This window comes from Ranitomeya variabilis, chromosome 3 (genome assembly GCF_051348905.1).
Source record: "Ranitomeya variabilis isolate aRanVar5 chromosome 3, aRanVar5.hap1, whole genome shotgun sequence".
Classification (NCBI taxonomy): domain Eukaryota; kingdom Metazoa; phylum Chordata; class Amphibia; order Anura; family Dendrobatidae; genus Ranitomeya; species Ranitomeya variabilis.
In genome coordinates this window covers 387,834,687-387,847,952 of record NC_135234.1, presented here as the reverse complement: position 1 = coordinate 387,847,952, position 13,266 = coordinate 387,834,687, and the positions used below count along the sequence as shown (strand labels likewise).

The following is a 13,266-nucleotide window of genomic DNA, read 5'->3' as shown; positions in this document are numbered from 1 at the left end:
TCCTTTGCAGTACACTGAGCCTGTGTTGAGCTAATGTCAACACGTGTATTATTACTGACTATAGGAATATGTCAGCATAGCACATACTAGGTGAAGTAGGAGGAAAGTTATGAAGAGAAAACTGTGTGTACAGCAATTTATCCATCTTGAGACTGTTTAAGAGTTTCAAGATGGTACTTTGCAGCTGAAGTGGAAAAATACAGAATTTTGAAGGGTTAGAGCTGTGGGACAGTTACAGCTCTGCCTTATTAAAAAGTATAGTCTACAGGCCTAGAAGGAGAGCTGGCAGGAAGTTCAGAATGCAAACAATAACAAACCACTGGAATGACTGCAAGGTGTGCTGGTGGGCTGCATTTTTGCAACGGGGGTTTAAAAAAAATGTTGCACCATTAGCCTCTTCACGACCTGTGATGTACTTGTGCATCAAAAGTCACGTCTCTGCCTTTGATGTGGGCTCGCACAACAAATCCGGATCTTCCCAGCACATGACAATTGATTTAATAAGCCATCATGTTCCTCCAACAGGCATAGGGGGAGTAAAGCTCTGCCTGCGGCTGTTAACCTGTTAAATCCTGCTGTCAATCTCTTTAACAAGAGCCGGTAGGTGTGCCCTTCATTCCAGGCTCGCATCGGCGTGCCCACAATAAGATCACTGTGCGCTGATGTGTTGCCATGACAGCTGGGGGTCGGTCTGCAGAAGACCTATGTACCTGTCATTACGATCCTCCTGTGAAAGCTAGCCCATAATTTTAGCTATATAAAGCACAGATTGCACAGTTGTTGCTACTAAGGGTGGCCCAACCAGTGATTAGGTTTAGAGGGCAATCACTTTTTCACTCAGGGCCCTGTAGGTTTGGATTTCTTTTTCCCATAATAATAAATAATTTTATTTACAAACTGCATTTTGTGCTTACTTGTGTTATCTTGTTTTAATATTTAAATTTTTTGGCGAATTGAAACATTTCAGTGTGACAAACGTAAAAAAAATTAGGAAATCAGGAAGGGGCAAACATTTTTTCACACAACTGTATACAGTATATACACACTCTGCACACATGCATATACAACATATCTACACACTGCACACATACATACAGTCATGTTCAAAAGTGTTGGCACCCTTGAAATTGTTCCAGAAAAATAAGCATTTCACCCAGAAAATTATTGCAATTACACAGGTTTTGTTATACACATGTTTATTACCTTTGAGTGTATTTGAACAACACAGAGAAAAAATGGCAAATTGGACATATTTTCACACAAAACCCCCAAAATGGTCTGGACAAAATTGTTGGCACTTTTCCAAAATTGTGGGTAAAAAACTTTGTTTCAAACATGTGACTCTTGTTCAAACTCACCTGTGGCAAGTAAATGGTGTGGGCAATACGAAAATCACGAATGAAACCAGATAAAAAGGGAGACGTTGACTCAATCTTTGCATTGTGTGTCTGTGTGTGCCACACTAAGCATGAAGAAAAGATAGAGGAAAAGAGAAGTGTTAGGGTATGTGCACACGTCCGGATTTCTTGCAGAAATTTCCTGAAGAAAACCGGAAATTTTCTGCAAGAAATCCGCATTTTTTTTTTGCGTTTTTTTTCCGTTTTTTTTCGCGGTTTTTTTAGCATTCTGCAAGCGTAATTAGCTTGCAGAATGCTAAAGTTTTCCAAGCGATCTGTAGCATCGCTTGGAAAACTGACTGACAGGTTGGTCACACTTGTTAAACATAGTGTTTGACAAGTGTGACCAACTTTTTACTATAGATGCTGCTTTTGCAGCATCTATAGTAAAAGATAGAATGTTTAAAAATAATTAAAAAAAAAAAAAAATGCTTATACTCACCCGCAGACAGCTGATCTCCTCACCGGCGTCCGTTCCGTATAGATGGTGTGTGCGCGCAGGACCTTCCATGACGTCGCGGTCACGTGAGCGGTCACGTGAGCGGTCTCGACCAATCACAAGATGGCGACGTCATCGGCAGGTCCTTCACCGCACACCAGCTACAGGAACCGAAGCGACAGCGTGCAGTGGAGAGGCGGGAAGACATCGAAGGTGAGTATAGGACTATTTTTTATTTTAATTCTTTTTTTTTTGACCAATTATATGGTGCCCAGTCCGTGGAGGAGAGTCTCCTCTCCTCCACCCTGGGTACCAACCGCACATAATCTGCTTACTTCCCGCATGGTGGGCACAGCCCCGTGCGGGAAGTAAGCAGATCAATGGACTCCTAGGTGTGCGGAATCCCCTGCAATTCCGCATTTTAATGAACATGTTGCTTTTTTTTCCGCGATGCGATTTTTTCGCGGAAAAAAAGGCTACATTTGCACAAAAAATGCGGAATACACTGAAAATAATGGGAGGCATATGTAAGCGTTTTTTTCGCGTTTTTATCACGTTTTTATAGCGAAAAAACGCGAAAAAAACGCAAAAAATACTGAACGTGTGCACATGGCCTAAAGGACTGGAGATCCAAAATTGTTTAACAATATCAACAATCTCTAGGTTACAAGTCCATCTCCAGAGATCTAGATGTTCCTTTGTCCATGGTGCACAACATAATCAAGATGTTTACAACCCATGGCACTGTAGCCTAAGCTGAAAGGTTGCAACGCAGGATAGTCTGGATGGTGGATAAGCAGCCGCAATCAAGTTACAAAGAAATTCAAGCTGTCTTGCAGACTCAGGGTGCGTCAGTGTCAGAACGAACTATTCATTGATATTTGAATAAAATTAAATGCTATGGCAGGAGACCCAGGAGGACCCCACTGTTGACTCGGAGATATAAAAAAAGCTAGACTCCATTTAAGCAAAATGTACATGAGTAAGCCAAAATCCCTCTGGGAAATCATCATGTGGAAAGATGAGACCAAGATAGAACTTTTTTTGGTAAAGCACATGCTACTGTTTACAGAAAACGGTGAGAGGCCTACAAAGAAAAGAACACAATATCTACAGTCAAATATCATGGAGGTGCAAAGTCATTTTGGGGTTGTTTTTCTACCTCTGGCACTTGGTGCCCTGACTGTTTGTAAGGCATCAAGAAATCTGAGTATTACCATAGGATTTAGGGTCGCAATGTAGTTCCCAGTGTCAGAAAGCTGGGTTTGTGTTCTAGGTCAATAGGTCTTCCAGCAGGACAATGACCCCACACATACTTTAAGAAGCACCCAGAAATGGATTGAAACAAAGCAGTGGAGAGTTCTGATGTGGCCAGCAATGAGTCTGAATCTAAATCCCATTGCACACCTGTGGAGAGATCTTAAAATTGATGTTGGGAGAAGGAACCCTTCAAATATGAGAGACCTATAGCAGTTTGCAGAAGAAGAGTGGTCCAAAATTCCAGTTTAGAGGTGTAAGAAGCTTGTTGATGGTTATAGGAAGTGATTGATGGCAGATATTTATTCCAAAGGGTGTGTAGTAGTGATGAGCGAATATACTCGTTACTCGAGATTTATCGAGCATGCTCGGGGGTCCCCCGAGTATTTTTTAGTGCTCGGAGATTTAGTTGTTCTTGCCGCAGCTGAATGATTTACATGTTAGCCAACATAAGTACATGTGGGGGTTGCCTGGTTGCTAGGGAATCACCCCATGTACTTTTGCTGGCTAACAGATGTAAATCATTCAGCTGCGGCAAGAAAAACTAAATCTCTGAGCATTAAAAAATACTCGGACCCCCGAGCATGCTCGAGAAATCTCGAGTAATGAGTATATTCGCTCATCACTAGTGTGTAGCAAATATTAAGTTGAGGGTGGCAATGATTTTGTTTAACGAATTTTGGGGGTTTGGGGTTTGTGTGAAATTATGACCAATTTGCCTTTCTTGCTCTGCTTTTTGTGTTGTTCTAATACACACAAAATAAATAAACTTTTTTATAACAAAACGTGTAAACTGCAATCATTTTCAAGGAGAAAATACTTAATTTTCTGGAACAATTTTTAAGGGTGCCAACACTTTCGACCATGACTGTATACAGTATATACACTCTACACACATACATATACACTCACCGGCCACTTTATTAGGTACACCATGCTAGTAACGGGTTGGACCCCCTTTTGCCTTCAGAACTGCCTCAATTCTTCGTGGCATAGATTCAACAAGGTGCTGGAAGCATTCCTCAGAGATTTTGGTCCATATTGACATGATGGCATCACACAGTTGCCGCAGATTTGTCGGCTGCACATCCCAAAGATGCTCCATACAAGGCAGGATGGATCCATGCTTTCATGTTGTTTACGCCAAATTCTGACCCTACCATCCGAATGTCGCAGCAGAAATCGAGACTCATCAGACCAAGCAACGTTTTTCCAATCTTCTACTGTCCAATTTCGATGAGCTTGTACAAATTGTAGCCTCAGATTCCTGTTCTTAGCTGAAAGGAGTGGTACCCGGTGTGGTCTTCTGCTGCTGTAGCCCATCTGCCTCAAAGTTCGACGCACTGTGCGTTCAGAGATGTTCTTAGGCCTACCTTGGTTGTAACGGGTGGCGATTTGAGTCACTGTTGCCTTTCTATCAGCTCGAACCAGTCTGCCCATTCTCCTCTGACCTCTGGCATCAACAAGGCATTTCCGCCCACAGAACTGCCGCTCACTGGATTTTTTTTCTTTTTCGGACCATTCTCTGTAAACCCTAGAGATGGTTGTGCGTGAAAATCCCAGTAGATCAGCAGTTTCTGAAATACTCAGACCAGCCCTTCTGGCACCAACAACCATGCCACGTTCAAAGGCACTCAAATCACTTTTCTTCCCCATACTGATGCTCGGTTTGAACTGCAGGAGATTGTCTTGACCATGTCTACATGCCTAAATGCACTGAGTTGCCGCCATGTGATTGGCTGATTAGAAATTAAGTGTTAACAAGAAGTTGGACAGGTGTACCTAATAAAGTGGCCAGTGAGTGTATATTTTGTAGACACACATACAGTGTATACACACATTACATACACATACATACACACTGCACACATACATGAACAGTATTTATACACACATAGATAATATATACACACACTGCACATATATAGTAAATACACACATTACACAAACATATATGCACAACTCAAAGTTGCCCCAAAATGTTGAGACTTTTTGCATTTTCATGCCAGTTTCTCCAAGCTCTGCCAAAATATGATAAGCTGGATTGGGATGGGGGCGCAGTGAGGGTGTCACGCCACAGCTCATCTAATTAATTAAGTGATCTGACAGCAGCAAATATGCCGCCCCCTATCCTCTGCCATCTTAGGCATGTGCTCATTGGTGCCTAATTGTAAATACGGCCTTGCAGGTAAATGATGTATCGTAAGTGATCACTGCAGGAAGTATAAAAAGACAGTTAGAGACAACTGGACCGGTGAAGACTACATTTTGTTAACCCATGTCTTTCTTTTGGTTACAATGTCAAAAATCCTGGAAACCGTTTTACTTTTATGTGCATTGTTCACAAAGATTTACAAACATAGCACATGTGTCATAGTAACATAGTAACATAGTTAGTAAAGCCGAAAAAAGACATTTGTCCATCCAGTTCAGCCTATATTCCATCATAATAAATCCCCAGATCTACGTCCTTCTACAGAACCTAATAATTGTATGATACAATATTGTTCTGCTCCAGGAAGACATCCAGGCCTCTCTTGAACCCCTCGACTGAGTTCGCCATCACCACCTCCTCAGGCAAGGAATTCCAGATTCTCACTGCCCTAACAGTATAGAATCCTCTTCTATGTTGGTGGAAAAACCTTCTCTCCTCCAGACGCAAAGAATGCCCCCTTGTGCCCGTCACCTTCCTTGGTATAAACAGATCCTCAGCGAGATATTTGTATTGTCCCCTTATATACTTATACATGGTTATTAGATCGCCCCTCAGTCGTCTTTTTTCTAGACTAAATAATCCTAATTTCGCTAATCTATCTGGGTATTGTAGTTCTCCCATCCCCTTTATTAATTTTGTTGCCCTCCTTTGTACTCTCTCTAGTTCCATTATATCCTTCCTGAGCACCGGTGCCCAAAACTGGACACAGTACTCCATGTGCGGTCTAAGTAGGGATTTGTACAGAGGCAGTATAATGCTCTCATCATGTGTATCCAGACCTCTTTTAATGCACCCCATGATCCTGTTTGCCTTGGCAGCTGCTGCCTGGCACTGTCACTTATACATTACAAATTTGGTGCATGTATTTTGTTTATTCAGCCAAACAAAGGAATTATCCAAAATAAATGAAACAGCTTTTATTTCCTTTTTCTTCCTGAGTCTGAGTTTGATTAGAACAATGTGTATAAAAACTGCACTTCATAAACCTCGTGCTTAATTATCCATGTAGTCTCGCTAAATACATCTCGCAATGCATTAAAGGTCTGTAACATTAGAAATCAGAGTCTTATTCCCCCAGTGCATTCAAATAAAAAACAAAGAAGCTTTGCAAATCTTAACCTTCAGACAGTTGTGACAAAACACTTATACTATTAGCTGCTTGGGGTCCATAGTACCCCAGTGTTCATATGGAAAAATAAGCAACATATATTAAAGACGAAGTGCCCCGGAGCTAGGAAGCTACTGAAATGGATGGTTGCATACCTTCCATACTTGTGGAAAAATGATGAAAACAAATTCCCTTGGGGTTCAATAGACCCATGCGACTGTTTAAACATTCAAGAGGTTTTTTTTTCTATAATATTGATTATCTATCCAACATCAATCAATGAGAGCCGAGACCTGACACATCCACTGAACCGCTGTTACCAGCTGCGGCAGTGGCCGGATGTGAATAGTGTACGGAATAGAACAATACAGCTCCATTACAATGACTAGTGGCCACTCATGGGTGAGGCATTAAATCTCCTAGTCAAATATTAAAAGCTTATCTGCAGTCCATGGCAATAGCTACTAATCACTGTAACTGATATATCCGTGCAACAAACATTAGTCCAAAATCCACATTTTACTTACATCAATTCCAGATTCACCAGAGAGTCCATCTGGCCCAGGAAGACCTGGTTCTCCTTTTGCACCCTGAATCAATAAAGTGTGACAGTTATTAGAGGTTGTTACTAGCCAACAAAAAATATGTAATATAGTTCTTTCTTTGAAAATATTCAAAGTCCTCTGGGGAAGCCACGCTTTCAGGTGGCGATACGCGTGGGGTCCTCCTCCCTACCATTATAATGGAGGTTTTGTGCCTCTAACTGCTTTGGGCATATTCCTTTGAAACCATTGTATTTTATATGCCTTAACCCTTTATTGCAATTACCTAAAACCTTTTTTGCTTCCATTTTTGCCTTTATTTCATGTTCAATCTGCATGTGGAGTTTATATTTTATTTATTTTTATACAAAATCATTTGTTTACAAGAATATCTTTAGGTTCCAGGTTATTTTGGGTATCATTATGCCAGAAAACAATTTATTTTGGCACAATTAATTCAGATTGAGAGGAGGTCACTGACTGGTCCTTACACGGACTGTCTAGTGGTTATTGTTCAGCCATTTTTTGGCTTTTTTAAATGTTTTTATCTTGCATGTTGCTCAAATTGTGTTGCATAATAAAGGTTATTCATTTATTGTGGGTGATCTTGACCAATCGACACACACTTCTTTCCTTTCTTGTCTTGTTCCCAATCACACAGGTAAGTCCGCATGTGTTCAATGAACAATGTGGATTAACCGCATCCAAATACATTCTATTGTGGAGGTTTCTGACACACTGTGGCTCGTAAAGCAGTGCCGCGGGTGAGTTTATGCAGCGGTACATAGAAGCACAGTGGGCGTGGGATTTCTATATGTCCCATTCACTGTGCTTCTAATGTAGAAGGCAGTGTTTTGGATGCAGCACAGGGGAGCTATGTCAATAACCCTGTTATTCCGGATCATAGACACGTAGTCTTAGGGATAAGCCACCACCAGCAGTATACGGCTACTAAGCCGGACAATATGCATGCATGTTTGGCTAATTGCACAGTCACGTCCAGCTCACAGGTATCAAATATGTATGGTCAGCCATAGTCTAGAACTAAAATTATACATACAACAATGTGGTGTGATCCTTTTCTGATTATGCTTCAATTTAGGTTTCATTCTTAACTCCACTCATAAAATGGCCAAAAAACATCAATTTAAGTAATATAAAATATCAAAAGTGAACCTTTTTAAACAAAGGTCTAAGGCTAAGGTAAAACTTTCTGTGTTCTGAAGGATTAAATCAGTTGTTTTATTGGTACTCACCGCAGGTCCGATTCCTGGAGGCCCTTTATCACCCTGTAGAGAAGCAGACGTCAATTAGCAAACCATCTCTTAATTCATCCTGAACTCTCCAAGGGTAATAGTATACATAATTTACCAGAGAACAAATTAAACATATTGTAGAAAAATTGCTGGTTGATTAAGAAACATTTACAATAAATCTGTATAAGAAAAAGCCTTTTTGTGAAGGCAAAATGTAATTTCTATTCTGTAAAGATGGAAGGTTGCATCTTAGAAACAGGTCATTTCATAATATCGGAGTGATTGTCATAAAATGGAATTAACTTTATTAGATCGTTTTAACCATCAGTCATATCATTACATTTACTATTGAGCATTTTAATACGCTTTGCATGCTGCGGGCTTAGCTTTGGTTTTTGGAAGAGAATAGTATAGTGTGCTCTGTAGGTGCGAAAAATCTGAAAGCTCACTTTAATCTTTGTAGGGATGTATGTCATCAGTATATAGCAATTGGTAGGAGGATAGGAGTATTCAAATTAGACCCAACTTCTTCCCCAGGAGAACTACAATATAGGTTTAATATTGAGGTTCTCCTGAAGAAGAAGTAGGCTCAACTTTGAAATGCATTGAGAATAACTCATGATCTAATCCCTTACTACATCCTCTGAACTTCTTGAATCTTGCACAGCAGTGCAGACTACGACTCCTATACTCCTACCAATTGTTCCACAATGCAGAATCTCCCGACCAGAGAGAACTACATACTTTGATTCCTCAGTTGTGGGTTAAACAACCCCAAAAGGGGAGCAATTTCTATACCTCTACCCTAGACCAATTTCTCCACCGGATAAAACCCTATTGCGCTTGATGTCTCCCCCTCTCTCTAATCAATATATAGTAATAATAATTATAGTAAAAATATAGATATATTTGTATTAGTAGATTAATTATCCATGGTGAACTTATTTTCTAGGAGCTCTTTAGAAAATAGCAGCTGCTCCATTTTTACCTTAGCTTTAATAAGTTTCCCAACTTGGCTGGTGTCAGCTTTTAAGGTTGTAATAATGTAATCTCAATCTATGATAAATGACATTCCACTTTTAATAGGAACTTGAGTCCCTGTGTGTCCCCATGGCTTTTGTCATGTTGTTATGTTCCTCTTTCGAAAACCAGTAGAATTTTGTTAATCACCCCCACACCATGATTTAGCATGGATGGATGTGAAAACAAGTCCAGTGAAGTAAGCAATGAACCAAAACATCTCTAGGAAAGGAAATAACTTAATTACATACATATAAATCTCATTAGTGAAGAAGAAGAGAAGCCATCTGTGCAATCTAGGAATATCCCTAACTTTTCTTTATTGTTATCAAAGCTTATCAGATGCCAAAAAAGTATGATAATTATCAGTGTGAAAATCCATTAATTAGTAAGGTATGCTTATATACACTCCTCAATATGGAAATTGCAACACCAAGAACAAAAGTTTTGGAATTATGGAAATTACAGAATTGATAGATATGTTAATGATATGTAAATGATGAAAAAATGGAATCAACATTTTCAAAGCATCTAGATTTGTTTGGTATCAAGTCTGAGCACCATGTGCAGAAGTAGACACATTTACAAACCTTGGCCGTTATCACTGTGGTTATTGATGGTTGTTCTGGAGTTGCCCTGCTTGAATGAAATGATGGTCCTGCATGGCACTCACTACTTAATGTACTGACTATAGGATAGCGGAGTATGAATTAACTGACAACTGGCTGTTACCATTCCTATGTGTCTCAACACCAGGGGTCTCCAAACCATGGCTTCTGGGCCCTAATATGTGGCTCACTGCTGTCTTCTGTGGCCATGCTGACAAATGAAAGTTGCTTGTAAAGTTACTTATAAAAAGTGGTGAAGAAGGAAGAGAAGGAACCAGGATAAGGATGCTGGATCATTGCCGCTTTTGTCTTCACCTTGCAAGTGATGTCACCCTACTGTCTGCACCCTGGCTCCCTGCCCCCCGCTTGGTATAGTTACATATAATATATGTCAGCCCACATTGCTCCCAAAATGTGAGATCTAGCATCAGCCAGTAAGTATCTACATAGGATCAAAGTTCAAGTGTCATTATAATGGCGTACATGACATACACACGCTGTTATCTAAGGAAGTGTACACTGTACTAAGATGTGGGCACGTCATGTTCATTTTGGTGAAATAATACATTTAACAATTAAATAGGTTTGCAAAAGATCGAAATCATAGCGATTTTCTGTAACTTGTGCATCACATCAACTTCAGGTCATAATACAACAGCATTCACTTCTGACATTATGTTGCAATGTAGCAGTGGCATATCAAGATCTTTGGCTGAAAGTCACTGTGTAGCTCCAGCCTCGGGACATTTCATTCTTAGACAAGTCCACCAGTCTCATAGATGCTTATGGATCAGTTGATTTTCGTCAGGAGACCTACATCCGGTCTGTGCATTACAGTTTATATAGACAGTGAAATATGCTCCATGAAATAATGTAACCTAATGTGGCTTAGGTATATCGAACTCTACAGGGTCAATGGTAACCCCCCAAAAAACATTGCGATATATCTGTTCTGGGCTATGCTGAATAGTTTAGCATGTAAAGATGACCAGTTTTTACTTTTTTGTATATCATGTTCAACCTTCTTACAAGCTGACAGGTCCTCAGTAGTGTCAGATATGCATATTTGCTGAAATTCTGAATCAACTAAATGAGGGAATACAGATTATTATCTGTATTATATTTATGTTTGGAATTTGTCTATCTGTATTTTGTTATGTAATTACAAACATCCATATTTTGGGGGTTCCAAGCTTCTACAAGAATATGGTACCATATATATTATAATGACAAGCCCACTAATGTACAATTTTGTAGCTTCATTAAAGGGATATTCTCAAGTTCTTAAATTGCATTAATTAGTTAAACAGCAAGAACATAAGAAAGTTTGCAATTAACTTGCTTTTTCTATCTATTCCATTTTTATAGTGTATAGCTGATTTCCATGTAGTTTGGCCTCCAGATAATGGCTCAGTAGTTACATCCCAGGAGAGGAGTTAACTCTTAACATCCAAGTCAGCTATCTACTGCTCACTGATTTTTATTTAGCAGTTAGCTCACCTCCCTAATCTTCCTCTCATCTTCTAAATAGATGCAGTTATAAATCACCAGCCCAGCAGATTTCAGAGTAGGTCTGCTAAGCACATCTCTGGTCTCTCGCAGTCCAGAGCTGTGTGCTTGTTGACATGCCCTGTTATCTCTGTGTCAATGCAGTGATAGCAATGTAGACTCCAGAACAAACCACTGATAGCTGAATGTGTTACAGCAGAACTTGTGCTGAGCTTTATAGTTCTACTAATACTACAGTTCTACTATTCACCAGAGCTGTCACTCAAGGAGGAGAGCCTGCCATGTTAGAACCCAGAAAGTAAGGAGATTACATTGTTCTGAACCACTCAAGAGATAACTTGAGAATACCCATTTTATAGCTAGTAGGAAACAGTTCATTAGAATTATTACTGTTACGGTTACTGAGTTCAGTGCTTCTTTCCTCTATCCATGCCCTCCTGGTATAATTGTTCTATTAAGGACTTGTTTTTATGAAGAATATATATTTTATTGCATATTACTGGTATCCCACTTAAATAAAGGTGCTTCTTAATCTTTTCTGTGTATAGAAGATGTTTTCAACCCTGCAATAGATAACATCATTATTTTTTTCTGATTACATATACAAAAAATGAAGTTGTGATCATGCTAGTGTAACACCCCAGGTAACCGGGTGTTACAGTGATGTTACCTTTCTTTTGGGGAGGGCGATATCATGCTTGGAGGCAAGGAGGATTCTCTTTACCAGGTAAGTACCTACACACAACACATTCTGAATCCAGGCCAGAAGAGGGAGCTCAGGACCCGGATTCAGGGGAGCTTCCCTCAGCTTTAAGTATTCTGGTCTGGAGGAGGAGTTAGATTACTTCTAGAGAGACACTGAGGAGAAAGGAAGTCTGGAGCAGAGTGCAGACTACGGAGTTGTGCAGCCAGGAGTGAGCTGCAGCTCCAGGAAAGGACTAGAACCCGAGGGGTTGTTGTATGCAGTGGAGCAATTGAGGGAAGAAGCACAGGAGTGGAAAAGTGCTCAGAGGGGAACTGTGACCGGGCACCCTCAGAGCCGAGGCACAGAGACCGGGCACCGGGAGCCCGAGGCTTTAGTGGGACTCTAGGACACTTAGCAGAACCGGAGGGCTTAGAACCTTATGTGATTTGCCCACAGCACACCTGGAGGTGAAGCAGCACCTGAAGAGCCTGGGTCGTGATAGAGACCCTGTAAAACGGCTCAAGCTGCCCATCATACGGGTACCTGTTATAGGATGGGAGTGAGAGGACTTGCCAGCAAGCTACAGGCAGTAGGGACCTCTCATATTAGCACAGTAGGAAGGCTTACGGATCTCACCTGGGAGAGGGATAACCTTTGCCTCCAAGCCAGCCGGACCACATCACCACCCATGCCTGGCATCCTGGAATGTGGACTGCTCCTACCAGTAAACCAGGTAAAGACTTAACAACTCTGTGTCCTCCACTTATTTGCCGGCATACACCATCTTTGCCATATACTTTGGGAGCCCTGGGGACCCCACTTCACCTGTGGGAAGCATCACCATCTTGCTGCAACAACATCACCCCAGAGGACCCCTTTAAGCAGCGTCGGTCCCACTGACCGAGAACCACAGGTGTTGTCACGAATAGACTTTATTACCAAATTCCCTTTAAAGACCTTGACACCTGCTTTAAGAGCGACCGGTACCGAGTATCTCCATTGCCCTGGTGGGCGACTCACTAGCCTGTGATAGAATTGAGTTAAAGGGGCTTTTAGAATTGTAATCCACAGGGTTACTCCAAATTATATGGACTAAAAAATGCATTAAAGAGGTTATCCAACAAATGACTACATCATAATTGATAAGTGTTTGATTACTGAAGACACTACCACTGATAACTTTACTGATCACTGGAAGAGGGATTACAAGACCCATGTTTTGCTCACTAT

The 13,266-nt window shown here is 40.7% G+C and overlaps 1 protein-coding gene across 1 annotated transcript in view; it reads right to left on the bottom strand.

Annotated features, from left to right (window-relative positions):
- The window catches only part of COL9A2 (collagen type IX alpha 2 chain), an 89,427-nt gene that overhangs the window by 62,689 nt on the left and 13,472 nt on the right, over positions 1-13,266 (bottom strand). Inside the window, exons 3-4 of the mRNA XM_077296069.1 lie at positions 8,215-8,247; positions 6,944-7,006 (exon numbers count right to left, since the gene is read on the bottom strand). Coding sequence (XP_077152184.1) covers positions 6,944-7,006; positions 8,215-8,247 — 96 coding nt within the window. The remainder of the gene's footprint in view (positions 1-6,943; positions 7,007-8,214; positions 8,248-13,266) is intronic.